Source organism: Phaseolus vulgaris, chromosome 9 (genome assembly GCF_051622355.1).
Source record: "Phaseolus vulgaris cultivar YP4 chromosome 9, ASM5162235v1, whole genome shotgun sequence".
Classification (NCBI taxonomy): domain Eukaryota; kingdom Viridiplantae; phylum Streptophyta; class Magnoliopsida; order Fabales; family Fabaceae; genus Phaseolus; species Phaseolus vulgaris.
Genome location: NC_143506.1, coordinates 36,107,719 through 36,131,505, shown reverse-complemented (window position 1 = coordinate 36,131,505; position 23,787 = coordinate 36,107,719). Strand labels below are relative to the sequence as shown.

Genomic DNA, 23,787 nt, shown 5'->3' with positions numbered 1-23,787 from the left:
CATTAATTTTTTAAGAATTCAAATTTTATTGTATAAATTATTATTATAATTATAAAAATAAGAAATAAAACCTTTGAATCAATTATAAAAAATATTTTTTTTTCAAAAAATAATTTAAAACATACTTTTAAAAAAAAAATTTATTCTAAATTTATGTAATTCATAATTATATAATATATGAATTTGACGTGCGTTTCCTATCAATTGTATAGAAGTGTCTCTCCCACGTACGACCGTTCATTCTCTTAAAAGGATTCTTTTACAAACTCACCACGTACGACCGTTCATTCTCTTAAAAGGATTCTTTTACAAACTCACCATTTTTCTGCTCTCTAAATCACTTCCAATCTACGCTACCCTTCTTCTTCTAGTCACCTCATTTTCGATACACATTTTTACACTTTCTTAGGGTTCCAAGTCCTCTTTTCCTATTAAGGTGAGTTCTAATGTGAACCCAATCATCTGTTGTTAATTTTCATACCAGGATCGCAATCACTCAATATCTGTCCTTTTGTGATGCTGGCTTGCTAGCTAATGCCACCCCCCTTTCCACAACCGACATGGTGGAAATGTTTTAGCAAGAAAGGCATTTTTAGTTGAAATTGATCATTTTTATTGGAATTTAGAGTGGAAGAAGGTTGTTGCTGTTTCAATGCTGCTTAGAGTTTGATTGATTGCTAGCTTTTTTGAGAAAGTGACGTTTTTTCCCTCTCCATGGCGTGAAATCACTACTGGCTTAAATTGAAACCTTTTATGTTTTTTTGTCTGTTTCCTTTCTTGTTGGAAGATTATTTATTTTGTTTCTAATTTAGCTCAATTGGAGCTTAGTATTCAGCACATTTGAAAAGGAAAGAGGGTGCCTTGCCTTCGCTTGCATTTTCTTCACTTTCTTATGTTTGTAACTTTCTTTTGTCTGTGTAGGATGAAGGTGGGCTTCTATGGGTTGAAGGGTAAAGAAATTTCCCTTATTTCCATTATTCTGGTGTCCACAACGTTCATTATGTGGTCATGGGAGAGAGCATCTGGTCGTGCTTCATTTGTTTCCTCTCAAACATTGATGCAGTTTTCTTCAGGTTTGCATTAGTTTTTTCTTGAATAAAACTTATGTTATTATTCCCTTAATGTGGGAATATTATTTTATTTTTCATTTATGAAGGCCGAATCACTTATGTTGCAAAGGTTACTTAGTAACTTTGGACTTTGGAGGTAGTGTTTAAAGTCTGAATTAACGAACGTGTTGTCTTGATGAGTGATGAAGCTGGTTATAAATCCCTAGTTTCTTGATAAGGATAATCTCATCATTTTGAGATGAGGATGCCATTTCTATAGTATCCATTGACATCAAATACCGTCTTATCTTTCTGTAACGAAGCTTTGAAACTTCATGCTGAACAGTCAACTTGTATTTTTTATCAGTAGTTTCTTTTTGGTTGTTTAGCATATTTGAAGATAATTTGGCGAGTAGCTCTGTGGTCAACATACTCGTGCCAAAGCCATCTATTATAGCATGTGGTCTTGCTGTTCCCTTCCCTTCCCCTTCTATCTTTGTTAAGCTCGTGTTAATTTGGGACTTAAGATTGGTCTTTCATTTGATGTTGTAGAAATTTTTTCCAGTGTGTTAGATGAATATGATGGAAGTGGAGAAGTTAGCATCGGTTTGAGTAATGCTACAGAAAACAAAGGTATTGAATTTTTTTTCCCATATGAATATGTAATATGTCGTTCTAATTGCCAAATTCTATAAAATATTACTGTGAAGCTATGATGATTTGAAGGGAAACTGATACATGCAACTTGTTTTCTTGACTTTCCTTTTAAAGTGTTTCTCTGAATTTTTCTGACCAATTTTAGTTAATTTTACAAAAAAGCTCGAACCCTTATAGTTATAGGAAAATGGTCAGCTTATTATCTAATGACAAGATTATTTTTAAAGGTTACCTCTAAAATTTTCTTAAAAACCTATTTAATTCCTAAAGAAAGCTTGAAACATTATAGCTGTAATTATGTAGAAGTTGAGATAACCTTATTGTTTGTTCCCTTCTCTTATCAAGAGGTGACATATCTAAGCAAGTTGCAATTGAGCACTATTCTGAGCAGTAGTAGTCAACAAACAAAAACATATTTATGTAGACTGATTCTGGGAAGAAGAAGCTCTCATGTTAGAGAAACTGGATTAAGTGTTTGAATGTTTCATATTTTTTGGTTGGTCCTTCATGCATTCACGCTTTAGAGGAGCAAAATTTCATGCAAATTTGTTATACTGATGAACTATATATTGCTAGTACTGTTATAGTAAGTACTCTTTTCTTGTTAATCCTTTTCCAGTATGTAACCATGCAAAAGGAAAATGGGTTCCAGACAACCGCCGATCTTTATACTCAGGTTCTGAATGCAAACAATGGCTGTCAGAGATGTGGGCTTGCCGCTTGACTCAACGCACAGACTTTGCATATGAAAGGCTTCGGTGGCAGCCAAAAGATTGTCAAATGGAGGAATTTGAAGGCTCTAAATTTTTGAGAAGGTACTGTGTGTTCTCTCTAATGTTTATAGATCAGACTGTTGTCTAATTGCTTTAGGGTTCAGTTCAATGATTTGATACTTGAAATTGTGAATTGAATCATAGGATGCTGCTTGATGCACTTGGAATAATCAGTTTTGGTAGAGGCTTGTGCTGACAGGCTAATCATATTATTTTAGTTATTATTATTTCTGGTTGCTTAGTAAGATGGCCCTGTACTTAATCAATTCCCTCTGATTTGGAAGTTACCTTGTATTTCACTACATAATGGATTGCAATACATATTTGCTCTTCATAGTTTAAATTAGTCTAAATTTCTAGGATCAATTTTGACTAATTGATAATAATTGGTTGCGTTCAGGATGCAACACAAAACTCTAGCCTTTGTTGGAGACTCATTGGGCCGGCAGCAGTTTCAGTCTCTAATGTGCATGATCACTGCTGGGAAGGAAACACATGATGTGGAAGATGTGGGGAAGGAGTATGGGTTGATTCTATCTGAGGGTGCTGTCCGCCCTGATGGATGGGCTTACCGTTTTTTGAGCACCAATACTACAATTCTCTACTACTGGTCTGCAGTTCTCTGTGACATTGAACCTATCAATGTCAATGATCCAGGGACAGAGTATGCAATGCATCTTGACCGACCTCCAGCCTTCTTGCGCCAATTCCTTCACAAGTTTAACGTGCTGGTTCTCAACACAGGTCACCATTGGAATCGAGGAAAGCTCAAGGCCAATCGGTGGATAATGCATGTTGGAGGTGTGCCAAATACTGACAAGAAGATAGCAGTGGTTGGGGGTGCCAAGAATCTCACTGTTCACAGTGTGGTTAGTTGGGTGAGCTCTCAACTTTTAGAGTATCCTAGTTTAAAGGTATTCTTTCGGACCATTTCCCCAAGGCATTTTGTTGGTGGGGACTGGAACACTGGAGGCAGCTGCAACAGCACTACACCAATGTCAGTGGGAAAGGTATTGGATGAGGAATCCACAGATAAAGTTGTAGCAAATGCAGTGAAGGGAACAAGGGTCAAGATCTTGGACATAACAGCTCTTTCTCAGCTTAGGGATGAAGGTCATATATCACATTTTAGCATTTCTGCCAAGCCTGGTGTGCAGGATTGCTTACACTGGTGTTTGCCTGGCATTCCTGATACATGGAATGAAATACTCTTTACACAAATCTAGTCTGCACATGATGTTACATACTTTAATCGGCCAATTATGTCGTTTCGCACTTCCTATCTTGTACCTGACTGTTCAGAGGATGCAGTTGTGGGGATGCAATACAAGATGCCCTTATCAGGGTTGGAACTTTGAGCTGATCTTTGATATATGAGTATGACATTCCTAATACTTTGAAATACGGGATTTTCTTTGGTACAATATTGGTTAAGTATATAACTTTCACTTCTTACGTGACCAGTTACATCGTCACAGAAAAGGTTGGTACAAAGCTAAAGTATTGGAACATATGACGATAGTACATGGAACTGTGTTATTATCCGTTCTTCAACTGTTATTCAAGACATTGGGATATGGAGATAACCTTTTTCGTCTGCTTGGGAGCTTGAGATAAAAAGTTTTTTGGTATGTACTTTTAGATTTAGTAGCTTGAGATAAAAAGCTCAAATGTACTTTTAGATTTAGTATACTTAATGGAGCTTCAAAGTATAAACATCTCAAGTTCAATATAACTTATCCTCTTCATTACGTGGGAGAAATGTAGTCATAGTTGTGGAATATTCTCTTAAGTTCAATTGTATTTTTAATCCCCTGATATAATTACTGCTTGACTTGCTGCTATAGAAGTTAAAAACAAATCAATTAAGCCTCTTTGTCATTTTACTGTCAAATTATTAACGAAAATTAATAATCAAGCGAAGTAGCTTATGCAATATCATGATTTCCTTAATTATGTGATAGAAAATGAAAAGAACTAAAAATAAGATTAAATTTAATTGAATGACATGTGACTTTTTAAACTAACTTTTTGCAATTGTATTTTGTTTTAAAAGATTTTTATTTATACCTCTTAACTTGGTTAACCTTTTGTAATACAGTTACTTGAAACTGAATTTTCCTTCATAAATGTTTTCAGTTAGTTTTTTTTGTCTTGCTCAGTATATGTATACTCCATCTTTTCCGAAATAATGATTCATAATTCAAGCAGTTGATATTTTTGTTAAGTCCACAACAAAACATGTTTTCTTTTTCTTCTCTTTTCTGATTTTCACAGTTTATTATGGTATTAGAGTTTTTCAATTATGCACCCTTGTTTTTCTTCTTCATCTATCATAAGTATAGAAGATGATCAAACATATATTGTGTTTGTTATTTGTATCTTCATTCTTTTATTATTCTACCAAATATTATTTTTGGAGTAAATCTGTGATTACTTCTTTTAATACAAAAGATTAAGGTAGAGTTTGTTGATAAAACTACTTTGCAACTTTCAGAATTTGATAGAATGTATCTTGCATGATGATATGCAATAATAGGGTGGCATAATAGCTTGTTCATTCAATATCTTTCTTGATTCGACAAAATATGTGTTTGGTTGGAGATGAAATATGAAAAGATCTCGACACACATATTCACAAAGAGATCTTCATATTTTAGAATAGCAAACTCTAAGCTTTTTCAACAAAACAAAGTCATCAATCTATTACGATTTTTTTTATGAAACTTCTTGTTATTTAGGATGAGTTGAAATTTTTAGACTTGTTTTCATTTGTATATGTCATAAATAGAAAATAAAATAAGAAAAAGAAAGAAAATAATGGAGAAAAGGTTAAAAAAATTGTTATTGATAAACTTAAAGTTACAAAGCATTGTCACATATGACTAAATATAAAGGAAGAAAAAAAGTAGCATAAACACAAATAGAAAACACCTAACAAACTTTATCATCAAACGATTTTGATAAGTCATCATTAGATGGTCTAGTATGTAAAAGACTAATTTAATAGATTGTCTAAACATAGTTTAGACGGTTTAAAAAAGACAAGAAAACAAAATGTATAGTGGCCAATAAAGTAAACTCTCTAAGACCTCCCTTAAGCTGAGAGTGTGAATTAACCATTCCCAGCTTTGAACAATTGTCAAGAAAACTAGTTGGAGAAAGAGATTTGGTAATATGAGTAAGTTGATTGCTAGAAGAAAGTAAAAACTTAAGAATACTAAGAAGGTCCTTTTCTCTAACAAGGTGATAATCAATCTCTATATGTTTTATCCTTTCATAAAAGACTAAATTTGAAGCAAAATTTGATACATACTGATTGTCGTAAAACAGAGAAGGTGGATGATCACATTGAATAAGAACTTGAAGAATAGACAACAACCATTGAATTTTGCAAGTTGTGGAAGCAAGGACAATGTTATGCTTCCAAGGTGTTTCTAGATATGATAGGTTTGCTTGTTTGATTCCCAAGAGACAAGAAAGTTTCCTATGTAGACTAGATATCCAATAACAGGCTATCTAGTGTTCTCACAACTAGTCCAATCGAATAACTGAAGACATGAATTTGAAGTTGTTGGTTGATAAAGATAAATATACCTTTTCTTGGAGTAACTTTTAAGTAACTAAGGACGTGATATGCAACTTGCTTGTAAACATCTGTAAGGCAAGAAATATATTGACTGGACTTGTGAATCGTGTGAGCAATTTGGATTTGGTATTGTGAAGGTTAATCAATCTTTCAACGAGTCTTCTACATTCTCAAGGATCTTGTAAGATGGTTCCATCATCTTTTCTCAAGTATACTTTATGTGATCAAGAATAATACCAATATTATTACTTCTATTTTTAGAAAATATTTAAGATCTTTAATTTTAAAGAATCGCCCACAAATTTTATGATTTTGGAATTATTTTTTATATTATTTTCACCTAGAACTACATTATCAACTTAAACCAATAAAACAATGATATTCCTATTTTTTTTTAATTAACAAAGAATGATTAAAAACAACTTATTAAAACTATGAGTTTGAAGGAAAGAAAAAAAATCTCAAGTACCATTGTGTACTTGTTTAAGATTACATAAAGATTTATTCAATTTGCAAACCATATTTTCATCTCATTTATAGTCTAGAAATAAGTACACCTCAGCCTCTTCATTAAAATCACAAATATTGTTATCATCTAATCCTTTAAGATACCACTTGATGGTTGCAACAACTATAATAACATAAAGAGTAGTTAATACCATAACAAAAGACTAGGAAGAAAAAAAAAAGGTTTTGTATCATTATTCAGAGAAGATGGAGAATACATATAATGAGCAAGACAACAAAACTAAGTTATGAAAGAAAATTCAGTTTCAACTAACTGTATTATCACCTGCAAGAATCCTTTCAACTCTTTAAGGTAATTTTGGAGATCAAAGTGTCAACTCAATAATGGAAGGAATTTATTTTTGGTTTCAACTATTTCCGATCATTAAAAAAAATAATTAAATATAATAATTAAATAAAAATTAATTTTAGATATCAAAATGATTAATTACTATTTGACTAAATTAGAGACTATCCTATAAACTAAAAAAATTATTGGTATCTAAAATAGTTTTTATTATCAACAAAAATTTATAAAATAGTTTCTAAATTAGTATCTAACTTTTAGCTAGAAAGATTAGCTACTTACAACTTTATATTTTAAATTAATTTCTATTAATATTCTAAATACCAATTTAAAAATTATTTTATAAATTTTTATTATTAATAAAAACCACTTTAAAAATTAATAATTCTTCAATTTTGTAAATTAATATATTAATTTAGTTAATATAATGATTGATTATTTATTATTTAATAATTTTTTTTTATCTACACGTGCTAATTTTAACTATTTAATAATTTTTTTACAATGAATATTGTGCTAATTATGAAATTTTTAGAAGAAGATTTAATATAAATTTATATTTATTATTCGAAAAGAGGTTTATTAGGGAAAAAGGAGGGAGCCACGTGGGTGGTGTCCGTTATTGTATGAGGGTGCGTCTATTTTTGAAGGTTGGTGAGAGATATTGAAATTGGTTGGAAACGGAAAACGGAACGAGGGTGGTTTGAGAAGGAAGGAACTCAATGTCTCCTTACCTTCTCTCTTGAAGCCATGGCAGAGGAATTCTCCAAATCGGTGGAGGAGGGCCTTCACCTCTCCAAGCGGATTTACTTCGGCAAAGACCGCGCCGTCTCCCCGCCCAAGCCTCCTCTCACCATGTCCAAGTCCCACACCGCCTACCTCCCCACCGCGCCCATGCTCTACGCCGTCATTCACGATCCTGCTATCGTCGACAACCCCGACGTTCCCAGCTACCAGCCCTACGTCCACGGTAAGTGCGACCCTCCCGCGCACATTCCTCTCCACATGACCGCCGTTCACCTTCAGGCGCATTGCCATCTCGACGCCGCCGCCTTCGTCACCCTCTTCGCCACCTGGCGCCTCCACTGCATCTCCGGCAGCCGCTCCTGCGATTGCATCGTCGCCGTCCCCGTTCCACATCAGGTGCCTGAAACGTTCCATGTTTTCGTGTTCCTTCCTTTGCAAGTTTGTTTTTATTTGGAATCACTTATTTTTGTTGCTATACGCTGCTATTTGTAATTTTCTTTTTCTTTTTTCGTTTCATGATTGTTACTGTTTTCTTTCAATGAACTCGCTGAAGGATTAAAATATTAAGAGAAACTAAATAAAATATACTAATGTAATGGCAAAACCAAAAATAACTAATGTTTGTTTTTTAAAATATCATTTTCGAGAAATAAAATAGGAAAAAAAAGTAAGATGAAATTTGACAAGTTAAAAATATTTTTTTTAAATATAATAGTTTACGAAATAATTTTACTCTGTGAAGGAGTACTTTTTTGTTTTTCTCTTTATGAAAGGGTAAAGTGCGGATAAGTATAGGAATAAATTTATAAAAATGATAGAATATCATTAAGGTTGTAATAATATTTTTTGTTGATTTAGGGACCTAATTAAAAATCCTAAATATGTATTAAACCAAAAATAAATTATGTTTGCCTTTTCAACTAAACGTGATCATGTCCCTAAAACTTCCTTTGAGTTAAAGGAAACAGAAAATTTGCACTAGTTGAGAATTTTTCTACTAATTTTTATGTGAACTTGCTTTTAAAATAAAAGACTTCAAGCATAAATCACTACTTTTCAAACTTAACCGATAGTACCCAAGATCAAGTTTACAAATACTCGCACCAATGCTTAATAGTTGCGGGACTTGAATAAGAAGTCTAGGGTAGATTTTCTGTCGTTCCACATCCATTATCTGTTGTTCTGTTTGTGAATATCTAATAATTTTTTATATATGATTTAATGTGGAATGAGTCCCGAATTAATGTTTTGAAAACTGGCCTATATGTAAGGTTTCCATTGACTCCCAATCATGTTGTGTTTGAATAATTCTTCAATGAAGTTGCAGATTTTGTGTTCTGATACTATTTGGCTAACAGGGTTCAATTCTAGGTGTGGAAGTCAGTGTTCATAGGAAGTCTTATACTACTCTGCTGGTTGATACGAAAGGCAATAATGGTAAGGAGAATATGATCCAATGTCAAGATGGAGGCTTTATCGGGCCTAATTTGTTTACTTTGAATATACCTCAGGTAGATATTATAGTCTGTGTATTCTGAAGGTTATTGATTTTTAGGTCCATATGGTTTATTTATCTTGTTCATATGTTTCTTGGGCTTGTAACAGATCGACGGAGGTTCCAAATTATCTGTTAAAATTAGTTGGTACCAGAAGATGCTATACAGCAAGGATGAGTTTTGCTTGAATGTGCCATTTACCTTTCCTGAGTTTGTCAACCCTGTTGGGACGAAAATGTCGAAAAAAGAGAAGATAGAAATAACTGTGAATGCTATAGATGGAAGTGAGCTTGTAAGCCCGAAAATGAGTCATTCCATGAAGGTTCATATTTGGTTCAATTCTTGGTGGTATTATAGTTCATATTTTATGTACAACCAATTAACCATGTGACGTTGTTCTATTCCCTGACTTTACAGAAAGTGAGGCACAATGATGATGGGAGTACGGGTTTCTTGTATGAGTCAGACGTTCTCTCGTGGTCAAAAACTGATTTTAGCTTTTCATATGCTATGCCTGTAAGACTCAATACCACTTTTATTGTCAATCTTATTTGTAGCTTCAGCTGTTGAAAGCTGGTATGTTGTATAAATTCAGGATAATTCAAGTCATATAAGTGGTGGGGTTCTCTTGGAATCTGCATCTGTGGATGATTTTGATCAAAGAGATATGTTCTGCATGTACCTTTCTCCCGGAAATCTTCAGAGTAAGAAGGTTTGTAAAGTATCTGTAAACTTTGTGGGTGTGCATTTAGTTTTCTGATAGTCATTTTGTTCACATTACTGGTCCTACTCAATGTCTAGATATTCAGAAAGGACATCATATTTGTAATTGACGTCAGTGGAAGCATGCGGGGAAAGCTAATTGATGACACAAGAAATGCACTATCGGTTGCTCTCGCTAAGCTCAATCCGGACGATTCATTTAGTATTATAGCATTTAATGGAGATATATACCAATTTTCAGCATCAATGGAATTGGCTTCAAAGGATGCTGTTGAAAGGGCCATAGAGTGGATTAACATGAATTTTGTTGCAGGGGGTGATACGAATATTTTGCATCCTTTAAACACGGTAACTTAAATATCCATACAAATTTTCTTTTTTCCTTGGGGGTGAATTTTATGTTTCTATTTGACATATTATTTGTTAATTATATATTCAAAAACCATTTTTTAGTTGGAAAAAAGATATACACAAACACACTTTAAAACTCAAACACTCATCCAACATCCATTGAGAAATATTTTTCTTTGCTGAACTTTCCTTTTATTAAATATTAAATAATAAAATAATATATTAAAAGTCACATCATTAGGTGTTTTCTAGGTATTTTTATCTGTTTGAGTGTCTGTGTGTCAACACTCTAAGTTAGTTTGTCATGTTTTAGTTCCAATCACTCATTGTTTAACAAGAAAATTTCTGAACCAAAGTGTAATGTACTGTCTACTGAACAAATGAATCAATCTATGCTCAATTTGATGCATGTAGAACCAAATAGTTTTACTCTCTTTGTGACCCTCAAATTAGAGTTTGTGATTGTTAATGGTCACCATAGTTCTTTCTGTTCACTGTCATTGAGTAGCGTTGCATTGTATATTTTGTATATTTTTACTTTGTCTTTGCTTTCAGGCAATAGAGATGCTCTCTCATGCTCAAAGTTCAGTTCCAATTATTTTCCTAGTTACAGATGGGACTGTTGAAGATGAGAGACAAATTTGTGATGTGATAAAGAATCATGTGACCAATGGAGAGTCGATGTCCCCACGAATTTATACTTTTGGTATAGGTATGATTTCTTCTTTCCAGTATTTTAACTCTGGATTCATTATTACGTTCTTACCCAATTAAAATTGATCGATTCTTATATTTTCTCGTGAAATCTTTTATTAGTTTATTTGCTAATGTTACTAAAATCAAATTCAATCCCAGGTCCATTCTGCAATAATTATTTCTTGCGGATGCTTGCTACGATAAGTCGGGGCCAACATGTTGCAGCATTGGATGTAGGCAAGTTCTAAACTTTAACTTCAAAAAGTAAATGTCATTGTTGTTGTTTATAGTTCTTGTTATTATGAGCTTAGTGGAAATTTTGGATTCTAGAGACATTTTGATCTTCAAACCATGTCAATGAACACATACCTGACAAGCAATTATATTATCTAAGGTAGGTTGTAACTTTATGTATTGTACTTGGAACATTCCAATAAGAGGTCCTACAATGGTTTTGCACACAAGTTTCACAATTGTTTATTGAAAGGCCCTCTTTCAATTGTTTAATCGCAAGGGATGCATAAACATTAAAAACAGAAGTAGAGTAAAATTGCTGATTGCCTACCTACCCGTAGGTGCACTGTGAGTTAGCAATTTTGTCAACCTTATAAAAAATATTTCGGTGTTAAAAAATACAAGTTATTTCAATGGCATTATGATATATTTGAATTTATTGCCAGATTTGGTCGAGTCTCAGATGCTGCAATTGTTCGACAAAGCTTCATCTCTTGTTCTTGCAAATATCACAGTGGACATATTCAATGGTCTGAATGAAGTTGAGGTAAACATCTTACTGGTACCTGGCTAGATAAAGGAAAATAATAAATGTGTCACCCGTGTTTGCTTTTTTTCTTTTCACTAATTTCCTTTCTTGACTTTGATATTGTTCTACCTTAACCAAGCTAAAAATATTGATATCTGTCTTAAGGAAATGAATCACAAAATAGGGCGCAGAAGAAAATGACATTTAGAAGTTTATTGAGTAATCTCCAACTCTGGATCAATGGATATCTAGGGTCCAGAAGATAGAAAGGAGGCTTCACCAGTATTTCAGGAGCCTAACTTGACCAACTTCCGTACTCCATTACACTCTCTGCCTCTATTTATATCAGGCTAACTAATTAACTAACTCTAATGGCTTTACTGACAAAGCTTCCCTTTAACTAACAGGATTTGGTCAACTTAATTCCTTGGGCTTTGGCCCCATTTTTGTTTCTCTTGGTATAGATTTTCTAAACTGGGAATCAGTTATCATGTCTCCACTGTTTTTGATGGAGTAATTTTTGATTTATGACAGGTCGTGCATGAAAAAAAAATGGCTTCGTTTTTAGTTACTACACTCTTCCTACTGAATTCTGCAGTTCCCTGATACCTTTGGGGGATACTTACATTTTTCTTTTATGTTTCTTTTTTCTCATTTGTATCTTTGGAAAAATATTAGAGATTGAAGACTCATAAATAATGCCATGATGAGATTCATATGTCCTGTCAAGTATGGATATTACTTTTCTGTAGCATGTGTTATTATATGTTCTATTTTAGTCTAACTTCCCCTGAGCTTGTGGTTCACTCTAATGGCATTATTTGCAATATATCTTGTGATAGGTGTGCCCCTTCCATATTCCAGATCTTTCCTCAGATGGTCCATTGATTTTATCTGGAAGATACAATGGAAGTTTTCCCAAAGATCTTGAAATTAAAGGGTTCTTGGCTGATTTCAGTAATTTTGTGATAGATATGAAGATTCAAGAGGCTAAGGACATACCTATACAAAGGGTAATGCTCTTCGCACTACCTTGCTTATTCACAATTCAGGTTTATTTGTCTTGTTTCCCCCCCTTAAACTATATCTAAAATTTCTGGAGAGGATGCTCGAATTTTGTTTATGGGTGTTAGAAATCTATTTGGTACTCTGTCATCTTGAACTTTGAAGGATCTGTCATTTCATGAAACATAGAGTGACATACCAGTCACATCTAGTCTTAATTCCATTTTTTTACATTCCTTCGTTATGATTTTCTGTGGGTACATAATGAACTATGGCTTTCTTTATCCTTCTAATGTGTGCGTACGTACACCAAAAATAGTTTGCTTCATCTATATACTCTTGCATATTGTAGTTACCTTCCTTGTAATAAAGAAGCACAAGTTTGTTATTCTGTGTCATTTCCTTTACTGTTAATTATTATTTTCCTGCACTGCTTTTCCTTTAACAGATTTGTGCAAGAGATCAAATAGAGTATCTTACTGCTCAAGCATGGCTCTCAAAAGATGAGAGATTAGAACAGCAGGTCTGTTAATAGTTTCTGTTCTATCACTCCACGTATTCACATGCTTGAGTTAAAATTTCATCTAGGTTGTAATGGTTCCTCAATTTGATATTGGCCATTTTTTTTTCTCTAATAATTTTTTCTTGTGCTACATTTAAATGGCAGGTTGCAAAACTAAGCTTACAAACGGGCTTTATATCCGAGTACACGAGTATGGCATATCTTGAGAATGATCATCGAAAGAATGTCAAGGAATCCGATGGAAAGAAAGAAGTATGTATCAAAAGTTTAGGTTCTTTTTCCTAATAAAATGGATATAATCTTGCGTAAACGAATTTTGTCATTTCACACTTTGAAATGTGGATATATGGTAACATGACAAAAACTAGAGTTTGTTGGGTTGCCTGTTTTAATCGAACTCCCATAACTCAATTTTCTATTGTGGTTTTGTTAGTTCTTTTATTCTTCAATAAATAAAATATCAATTCCCTTTCTGATCGTTCTTCTAAATCATTGCAAAAAGGTGTCAAAAAAGAGCCATCAAAAGACTGGAGCAAAAGAACAAGGGCAGCAGATGTTTTTGCTCCCTCACTTAGGTATAGGATTTGGCAACTTGATTGCAACTGCTGAAAACATTCAGCCAGGAAGTCAGGAAGCAAAAGGGCCTGATGGGGCTGATATCTTTATTAAAGCGGCCACGAACTGTTGTGGCTCCTTATGCAATCACTGCTGTTGTTGCATGTGCTGCATCCATACCTGTACCCGGATAAACAACCATTGTGCAGTTACAATTACTCAAATTTGCGTTGGTTTGGGATGCTTCAGCTGCCTTGAATGTTGTGCAGATATATGCTGTTCTGGAAATGAAAGCTGAAACCTCAAAACTTGATGTATGGTTGTTGTACACTACATAGAAGTTACTGTTTAATGGGTTGCTGCTTTGTAAATGTATATGCTTAAGTCACCAGTTTCGTTTCATAGTTCATTTTTCGTGCCAAAATTGGGTAATATAAATTTTCCAAGGGTATATTGTCCGGCATGTTTAATTGGCAATAGAAAGTCAATTTTCAATGCTTGTAATGTTAGAAAAGAAAAAAGTTTCTGTCAAATACAGTTTTACTCCCTCCTTTTAGCTTATTAGACACATATCTCAAATGATTTTTTACTGTTTAAAACAAACAAAAGAAATCTTTTGTCATTTTTTACCCTCTTCTCAAGTACCAGAGGAGTGATGTTTATACTGTCTATTCTAGCATGTCCTAGAACTAGTAAGATAGTCTTCTACAGTTGCATCAACATTTTTACAAATTAAAATGTAAAGCAGGCAGAAATTACCAATATATTGTGTAAAATATGATCTCTTGATGTGTAAAATAAAGCCCGCTTCTTCAACTTCCATCCTAAAAATTTACATGGTTTCAATTTCTTTCCCTTTACGCTAAGATTATGACATCTCTCTCTACTTGTATATCTGATTCCTTTTCCTCATCATCTGATGAAACAACTGCTCTGTGCTGGAAGGTTTGCTGAATTCTCGTCACTCCCTTTTCCACAGGTCCTATTGCTTGATTTATTGCCAGTACAACATCCTTGACAACCTGATGGATAGATAAGATGGGGTTAACAGTGATAATTGAGGCAAATTATGTTATTGTTAGGCAATGAACTTACTCGTTGACCACCTTCAACAACAATATCCTGGACGCTCTCGGTGACACTTGTTCTTGGAGACTCAACTCGGCTCGATGTCTCTTTTAGCAAAGCTGCTTTCTGCCTGTTCTCGTCATCAATCTCCAAGGCTCCTTCTTTTGTTTCTTTTCTGACTTTTCCATATGCGGCAGAAGGAAGAAAATTATATGGTTTTGCAGAAAATACAAACACATGAGCTACCGCTGCAACGCCCATCTGCATTACCATGTACATGAAAGTAGTTTTGGGATGAAAAGGAACTGAAAATACTTTTTACCGTCTTCTTTTAGGAGGACTAATTTCTGAAAAATAATAGAATTTTTGTTGTGGTGATTTGCAGAATTCAGAAACCCAATTATCACTTCTGTATACGTAGGCTTAAACCTTGACAAGAACATTTTTGTTTTTCGAGGCCTCTGAAATTATCATTATTTGTTAACCCTATTACATCCAGAAAAAAGGGTGGGTTCACTAGTAAATGAGATTCATGGAACAGAGAATGCGTTAAAAGTGTGTAAGGAGTGTGCTACTAGCATTTCTTAGACGCCCAACTGGACTGTTTCTTCCTGCACCTCCATATCTTCTTCTGGTACCTCCATACACAATATGAAAATACATTTTTATCCTTCTTGTGCCACCCCCATAGAATAACTTCCGGATTATGTAATCCGGAAACGCATTTGAAAAAAGACTTCCGGATTATATAATCCGGAAGTTAAAAAAGACTTCCGAATTATGTAATCCAGAAAGTAATCATGCATATGAAAAAAGACTTTCGGATTATATAATCCGGAAGTTAATTACAAATTTGAAAAATAACTTCCGGATTATGTAATCCGGAATATTACAGAGGGGTATTTTTGGAAATTCGAAAATTTATGGAGGTGAGAGAAGAAGGTATGGAGGTGCAGGAAGAAGCAGCCCCCAACTGAAGTATATGCATTATGAAATTCTTTCAATTCATTTGCCACCAGGTAGGAGAAAAGAAGATCATCTATCAAAAAAATATTTTGTTTAGAAATATTGATATTAAAATCGAACTTTTCTCCATACAAAAAAGGTGATTCTCTTCAACCACCCAAAAATAAATATATTGAAAAGAATCATTCTTTATTTTTTATTCACTCATATCCCATTTCCCCAGTATTGCAAGCAGAAGATGAAGGTAAACCTTGCAAATTGAATGACAAAATGTATCACTATCCCCTTCTGCTAGATAAAACAGAAAAATATCCGTCAAACTTAGCTTTTAAAAAATGTTTGTTGTATCTTAATGGCGGTTATGAGAAAGACCACAAGACTAAAGAAATATAGAGGAATTACCTCTATGCAAATTAAGAAATCTTGCAAACCAGTTTGGAATTTTCCCTCATTGGGTAGCACCCCAAATGCACACAATACTGCAATACCTACACCTTGCCACCAAGTAGCGAACACAATAGCCTTGAAGCTGATGAACTTTGCAAGTGGCTGTATTGGTTGAAGTCTCTCATGAGTAACATTATAGAACTGAACAAGGCAATATAATGCCCACATCTGACTGAAGTTCATTACTACTGCTATATATGGATACCTGCAAAATGCGGAAAACCATAATTATAGAACAAAGTTGAAGATGACTTTGCCTAATATTAATCAGTGTATATTAGAGGATAAAAATGCATGGTCAAAACATACGAGAGAGATATCAGTTTATGATGCCAGAGACCATGATATATCAGATATTGGATTCCATCTTGGTATAAAATACTCACCCGTAGTACCACTTGAATTCCCCATCACCATAAACACCAAACAGTTCCAATATAAATGCTAACAATGCACAAACAGTCTTCAGGATCATCTGCACTATATCTTAGTGATATTAGAGTCGTTTCGGAAATACAGTGAACTGCAATATTAAGGAAAACTTCAGCAACTTACATATTGAACAAGACCAAATTTTTCTATTGTAAGAAGATCTTTTCCAAGCTTGCCTGGATGCCAAAAGAAGTTGCAAAATGATCTATCATCCATGTCATAATTCTCATTTAAGCCATCCGACAAGGATTTACGAAGGTGCTCTGCATATTCATCCTCAAGTAGTTCCACAACCTTTCCTTCACCGCCTAGCACATTGCATTTGAAGAATAGAGTTAAGTGAAATATTTTCAGTTATGACATTTAGCTTCATGATTCGTGGTCTTCTCTACAACAGGATTACATGCTCACTGAAATGAATAGAGAATGAACCAACATATTTTGCTCTTTGAAGGGTTTGGGGTGATAGGAATGCAAAGAAGTAAGTATAACATCAAATACATAAGCTGTTGACTTGAGAAGCTGAAGTGTTTCGGAAAACCCTTTTCTAATTTTTTATTCCAGTTCCCCAAGACTACATCCTATATGAACAGCTTTTAGTTGCAGATATAACATACGTAACTTCTATTTTACTTTACTTCCTGCCTTTCTCAAATAGCCAAGTTTAGATGAGAAGAAGACTAGATATGCTGGATACTAAAGCATCCATAGCCATATTCTCAAGACATTGAGGTTACTGCTAGTAACTTACCAAGACAAGCAATCAGGTATCTGCCAAAAGAATACAGGGCGAAGGCTTCATAGCAGTTTCTTAAAATGTCACATGCTAGAGATAATCTTGGATTCCACAAAGAAATAATCTGGAATAACAGGGAGAGAGAAAAAAAAAGTTGAGTTATGTTGAAGTAGTGCGGCTACTCTAAACTCTTTTGAAGTATAAATTTGATCCAGAAATCAGTATGCAATATCTTACTTTCCGCTTTCTTTAACAAGGGAGAAATAACTTGGATTGGAAACATGCACCAGTGTGATTTATCATTCAATTTCATAAGCTTTAGAAGCACAAAAGTAAACCATGAAAGTTTGCATTGTTAGTGATTTCCTAGACTTTCCCCCTCCCTTTTTGAAGTGAAAAAAAGAGTATATAATTGCAGAAGAATATAGGAAGTGTATTCATCATAATAGATAAGACACTCTGATTAAAGAGAGAAATGGAAGAAAGGAAAGTAATCACTGAAGGAAACCTTCCATTCTTTGCGGCACAGGCCACCCCCACACTACCCTACTAATAGCCTCACTTGTCCAATCTCCTCGTCCTTATTAATTTCTCAACTGATTAAGGCATTTCCCATTCCCCTCTTTTGCAGCCACGTGTCCTTTTGTTAGGATTTAGCACAACAGAACTTTTTACACCATTTCCTATACTTCCCTTATTCGTCGTTTTCCTTCTGCAGTGATATCAGTTGGCCATTAATAATTCTAACACAAGAAAAAAGTTCACGGTGAAAGGATTTTCTCTGTGAGATTTATTCATCAATTCATGCATTATAGAATACTAAACATGGCCTTTTTTAACGGCAACATTTTCAAATAAAATAAAGTTACCATTCTTAATTGCTAAGTTAACTCCCTCAAAAGTTACTGGCCTTGAAGTTATGGCACATAATAGGCAGTGCAAACAATTCAGTTTCAGACTCCAATTTTTCTTAATATAGGGTGCTGCGGGTGTAAGCAATTTTGATTGTTTCAGTGCAGCTGATAGGTGCTCATAATTTTTACCACTTAATTTAAAATTTCTGACATAGCCTCACTTAAATCAAGCTGTTATCATTCTAATCATTTTCTTCAATTTGTAAAATAACTCAACCTTCAATGGCTTGTTAAAAATATCTACAATATGATCTTCAATAATTTGATCTCCATTGGTGATAACTTGATCTCTTGGAAGAGCAAGAAACAAAGTGTTGTGGCAAGATCTAGTGCAGAAACAGAATATAGGGCTATAGCTTCGGCTACTTGTGAGCTTATTTGGATTAAACAGTTACTTAAAGAATTGCAATTTTGAGAGGTCACTCAAATGACACTTATATGTGATAATCAGGCTGCTCTTCATATTAGCTCAAATCCAGTTTTTCATAAAAGGACTAAACATATTGAGATTGATTGTCATTTCATTCGAGAAAAGATTATATAAGAAGATATCAAGACTGAGTTTGTTAATTCAAATAATTAATTAACAGATATTTTTACTAAACTCTTACGAGGGTTTAAGATTGATTATATTTGTAACAAGCTGGGTACATATGATCTATATGCACCAACTTGAGGGGGTGTTAGATATTATGAGATATTATAGATATTGTTAGATATTTCATATTTATGTAATAGGCTTAGCCCATATGTTTTTTTTTCCTATATAAACATAATCTTATGTGTTCAATATACACAAGAGATTTACCCTATTCTTTCTTTTCCTTTAATACTTATCAAAGATAACCAAGATTGACTAAGGTTGCTCAAACATGTACGGGTCAACTAAACATTTTTCATATAGAACAAGTATGCAAAGACATGACCATACTTGAAATCTTAAATAGATTGGCACCTCAAGTTATATTAATAATCTATAACATACCCAAAATAACATTAAAAATAAAATAAAAGATACAAAATAATGGGAGAAATATATACCAAATCTCCTCAAGAAACAAATTTATAAAAAGGTAGATTAAACCTATCTCTGAAGAATTCGTAACTAACAAAATCTAAAATAATGTCCAACCAGATACCACAATTTTAGGTTGGAGAGAAAATAACCTATTTAGGAGAAAATTGTAGCAATCTTCTCCAATAATCTCACACTACACGTTTAGACAACTCTTTTTTCAGAACTCTTTCCTTTTGTTTCTGTTTATATGTAATGTTTCTATCTGGACTAGCATTCAATCTAAAAATGAGACATACATATGACATATTTACAGGTTGTTGGTTAAGCAAAAAGGTAATATGCGTGGCGTGTGCATGTTTGAGTAACATCACATGCAATTAATTAACCCAAAATTGCCTAGTAAATGCATCAGACTGAAGCAGTGCACCCCTAAATTGCGTAGGTCGGGTCTTACTCATGGTAGATGCAAAAGCTAGCCCAAGAACACTACGAAACAAAAGAAAAACAACAACAACAATACCAATAGCCTTATTACAATAGGTGAATAAGCTACATGGATCACATAACACCACTGAGATCGCTTAAAACCCAATTCTACCAGACTAGGAAAAGACAATTTGGTGAATTTCATGATCCTCTTACCATAATACCCAAGGGGGAAAAACACAAGGACAACCGGCTAGGCCTATCAGTCTATCACCAATTGCTTGAATACTTATACAACCTTAAAACAATTCAAAACTAGATGTAGTTGTTCCTTCCAATGACTAGTCTAACCAAGTCAAAAAGAACCAGGAATGTGTTTCAGAGTAATAGAACCTTACAGACTCGGTAGCGTAGATAGGGACCATTGAAATAACAGCAACAATCCACTTCTGCTCCTGAATGTAAACCAGTTTTGGGTTAGTCAAAGTTGTTTCTAACCTCTAAACATTTTATTCAAGCTAAAAAGGTTGCAAGCAACTTGAATATGTGGAAGCGTATGGTGTGTTATTTTGTTTTTTTTCTTCTTCTCAGACAAGCAGAATTGATAACTGAAGGCACTACATTTTTATTTTTGAAACACTATTTTCATTGAATAAAATAATGATCAAACACCACAGAACTCATTCACAACTCATGGCACAGTAGAGGTGAAGAAAAAAATAAATAACTACTTGACTGATTACTGAGACATGAGAACATTAACTCACTGCAGGATTGTTATACGATTGAAGATGTTGCATAATGAGAAAGATAGACAGCACTAGAGCTCCTAGCACAGAACAACCCGCAATTATGGCAGCAGGTGGGCGAAGATTTTTGTATGTTCCTACAAAGTTTGAGAAATGATTTGGTGCCATTCCTCATGCATCTTTCTCTCTAAACACTTCAGAACTTTTGAAGTTCAATGGATGGAAGCTTCTCCTATGCTGTGAATGACCACAATCACACCAAAGCATGAGTAATGCAATTTTCACCAATACAATATAGATGAGTAAGGTTCAAGTTCTAAATAACAACCATTCATGGTTTAATGTTTTTCTCATACATTAATAGCTCAATCGTTCATGTTTATTAGAATTAAGAAAATGCCTCTTGAATCTCATTAACAATTCCATTGTGCTAAAGGAAACACACGTCCCTGTACTAAATTTCTAGCATATTGTTGCAGGGATAACATTATACAAAAGGAAAATTTTACATTTATACAGTGTTCTAATATAAATGAGTAATCTGAAATTCGTGCTGTGTGTCACAAATGGACTTGTATTAAGGTGATAAGAGCACATGGTCAAAGAATCAATTACCACATTAAGAAGAGAAACAAGTCAGAAAAAGAAATGACTGACCAACCTGTTCAGAAAATATCGCAAGAGAGATGAACAACACACCATGAATATCTAAGTAGGGATCTTTACACGTTTCCGCAAAAATTGACACGTTTTGCTGTGTCAATTCCCAAAAGGACGCGTGTAGTTTCGTTCTGAAATCCACGCCATGAACAAACGAATCCTTACATTTTTTTAGACTTCAAAATTTAATTTTGTTTTCTTCTCTTTCTTACACAAATTGATGATATAAGGTCAAATTATTTATACTATTAAGGAAATTCTTTACTCAACTAATTTATTTTACTTATATAAATTCTTTTAAATTTTATAATTATTTTTTAAATTCAATTAACTGTTTATAATAAAATAGATTACACATATGTCACATAAAATAAAATAGGATTATCATCCTAACTACTTTTTTTACATTCATTTTTACTTTTTACTCTTTAATCTCAATTAATTACCCACAATAAAATTATAAAAATTAATAAAAACATTTATTTTATAATTAATTTTTATGGACATATGTTTTTATAACTTTAATAATTAATTTTTTACTTTTATTATCATAAAAGAATACCTACTCTTGGAGTTGGGATAGGTGGTTCTTTCTGACCTCCTCTTTCATCTCTTATTTTTTTTTTCTTGAAGGGGGCTAATTTTCTTAACTATTTTTTTTTTCATTTTAACTATTTTCTTATGATGAGTTTGAACTACACTTATGTGCTCGGTTTTAGTTACTCTTACGTATGTTTTACGTATGTTGATCTTTGTTATTTGTTAGTCATATTTTTTTAAGATATTAACTAATTTTTTGATATTTTCCCTTCTTAGTCCCATAGTATGTATCAATTATTCTTATATGGGTCAAGAATGTGTGACTTTGTCTTGTTGATCTGATTGTCCTACTTATTGAAATATTTTCAAAAGGTTCTTCAATGTTCAAGTTAGTATATGGGTTGAAGTATTTAATATTATCGAAATCGTAAATTTTAACTGGGAGGTGTCAACCTATTTATAAAGATGAGTGTGTTACTATTTAGGTGGACCTAAATTAGCATAACTCACAAGGATAATCTTAGTTTAATCTGACAATATGAATGATTAATGTATTTTAATCAGTTTTGATCATTCTTTATTTATTTATTGTTTTAGATCTCAGTATTATTTAATCTTGTTGTTTCTAGTGTGATTTACCAAGATAAAGTCAACCAACACAATCTTGATGAAGTCGATGACATTGGATATTAATGATCTTGATCATCTATAATAAATAAAAGAAATTTTTAAATTAAAATAATGGATAAAATAAAAGAAAAACGTTAAAAAGGGTTTTAAAAATTTTCCTCACATTAACTAATAAAAGAAAACAACATTTTTTAGTGTAGTGATGTATATTTAAGACATCAGTTACTCAAATTAATTTTTAAAAAAAAGTTATACACAAAATATAATGACGAGATATTTAAAAAAAAATTGTGATCCATAAAACAAATACAATTAAACATTCTATTCAGGTATATATAATTTACAAAAATCTTATAAACTAAATTGCTTTGTCCAACTCTAACTAAGAATTAAAATGAGGAGAAAAAATAGGGTTTGTCACCCAAAAAGTTGTTATTATAAACAAAACAATTCTGATTTGAATTGGTGAAAAATTAATTAAAAAGGATACATAGTTATAACATGTTGAGTGAACATATCATAAAATAATTAGAAAACAAGTAGCTAAAGAGCTGACTTTGTGGCTCTTTTCATTTCAAGGGAACAAGAGATTTACTATTTAAACTTATATCCTTTAATTCTCTATTCCATGAAATCATAAATATAGGTAAGGGATTTGCAAATAACCAGTTTTGGTTCGATCCTTCATTGACTCTGGGATGGGACGGGTTGTTTCGTTACTGTTATACGAGTTGAAATTAGTAATTCGCTCATCAAGGGGTGGATTGTTGGACTCATCAAGGGGTGGATTGTTGGACTGGCGGGTTGGTGAGTTGGCTTGCCACTATTTTAATTTTTTTTTGTTTTTGATCTATTTATTTGATCATAGTAATTGGTATCATTTCTTGGACAATAAACAATAAAATGGCAAAGAAGAATAATAAAATTGAATTAAAAATTAATATTTTAATCAAATAAAATTTAATGTTTAACAAAATAAAATAAATACCAACAATACTTTAATGATTTAAATGATGGATAAAAAAAAATGTAAATAAAATTTTATATAAAACATTTTCCATCAATTTCAATTTCAAAAACATAATATTTCTCTTTAAAAATGTAAAAAACAAAGAATTGATCAACGGGATGACCTGTAATGCCTTATCTGTGTCCCACTAGATTATCGAGTTATTGGAACCCTTATTTAAACTTTTAATCCCTAGGCTATGTTTGGATTGGAGAGTGAAAAGTTGAGAGTGCGGGAGAGTGTGAGAAGAAAGTGAGTGTGTATGGATTATGGTATGTTAAAATGGATGTGTGAAGAAAGTTTATTGAGATATGTGAGTAATGTGATAGTTGTAAGAGTATTTTAAATTATTTTAAATAGTATAAATGTAAGATTATAAATTTACCCTTATATATAAAAAATAAAAAATAATTATTAATTTTGTGCATATTTTAGTTAATTAAAATAATTT

At 33.0% G+C, this 23,787-nt stretch overlaps 3 protein-coding genes across 10 annotated transcripts; 2 read left to right on the top strand and 1 right to left on the bottom strand.

Annotated features, from left to right (window-relative positions):
* Positions 1-276: 276 nt before the first annotated feature.
* On the top strand, positions 277-4,302 carry LOC137821848 (protein trichome birefringence-like 16). Of its 3 annotated transcripts, none has more exons than XM_068626624.2 (5): positions 277-436; positions 922-1,073; positions 1,602-1,682; positions 2,326-2,521; positions 2,880-4,302. In XM_068626624.2, exons 2-5 carry the CDS (start codon positions 923-925, stop codon positions 3,703-3,705), a joined length of 1,254 nt encoding a protein of 417 aa, XP_068482725.2. In that variant the 5' UTR covers positions 277-436; position 922; the 3' UTR covers positions 3,706-4,302. The 3 variants fall into 3 exon arrangements, with proteins under 3 accessions (XP_068482725.2, XP_068482726.2, XP_090152020.1); XM_068626625.2 differs by having other exon boundaries at positions 299-436; positions 1,615-1,682; XM_090295894.1 differs by lacking the exon at positions 277-436 and having other exon boundaries at positions 878-1,073.
* A 3,244-nt stretch (positions 4,303-7,546) lies between these two features.
* On the top strand, positions 7,547-15,295 carry LOC137821879 (uncharacterized). Of its 3 annotated transcripts, none has more exons than XM_068626669.2 (14): positions 7,547-8,025; positions 8,988-9,140; positions 9,235-9,447; positions 9,543-9,641; positions 9,721-9,837; positions 9,927-10,196; positions 10,755-10,911; positions 11,055-11,132; positions 11,576-11,676; positions 12,501-12,671; positions 13,112-13,186; positions 13,331-13,438; positions 13,689-14,055; positions 14,721-15,295. In XM_068626669.2, the coding sequence occupies exons 1-13, from the start codon at positions 7,633-7,635 to the stop codon at positions 14,037-14,039; spliced, it is 2,286 nt and encodes a 761-aa protein (XP_068482770.2). In that variant the 5' UTR covers positions 7,547-7,632; the 3' UTR covers positions 14,040-14,055; positions 14,721-15,295. The 3 variants fall into 3 exon arrangements, 2 of the variants coding, with proteins under 2 accessions (XP_068482770.2, XP_090151636.1); XM_090295510.1 differs by having other exon boundaries at positions 7,555-8,025; positions 9,001-9,140; XR_016515677.1 differs by lacking the exon at positions 14,721-15,295 and having other exon boundaries at positions 10,813-10,911; positions 13,689-14,271.
* LOC137821880 (organic solute transporter ostalpha protein (DUF300)) lies at positions 14,508-21,318 on the bottom strand. Of its 4 annotated transcripts, none has more exons than XM_068626670.2 (9): positions 21,159-21,318; positions 20,516-20,734; positions 20,147-20,203; positions 17,406-17,514; positions 16,778-16,962; positions 16,609-16,697; positions 16,178-16,427; positions 14,837-15,070; positions 14,508-14,763 (listed from the first exon to the last, which is right to left on the bottom strand). In XM_068626670.2, the coding sequence occupies exons 2-9, from the start codon at positions 20,663-20,665 to the stop codon at positions 14,599-14,601; spliced, it is 1,239 nt and encodes a 412-aa protein (XP_068482771.1). In that variant the 5' UTR covers positions 20,666-20,734; positions 21,159-21,318; the 3' UTR covers positions 14,508-14,598. The 4 variants fall into 4 exon arrangements, with proteins under 4 accessions (XP_068482771.1, XP_090151638.1, XP_090151639.1 ...); XM_090295512.1 differs by having other exon boundaries at positions 16,609-16,702; positions 21,159-21,198; XM_090295513.1 differs by lacking the exons at positions 20,147-20,203; positions 20,516-20,734; positions 21,159-21,318 and adding an exon at positions 17,628-17,910 and having other exon boundaries at positions 16,609-16,702.
* Between the last annotated feature and the right edge of the window lie 2,469 nt (positions 21,319-23,787).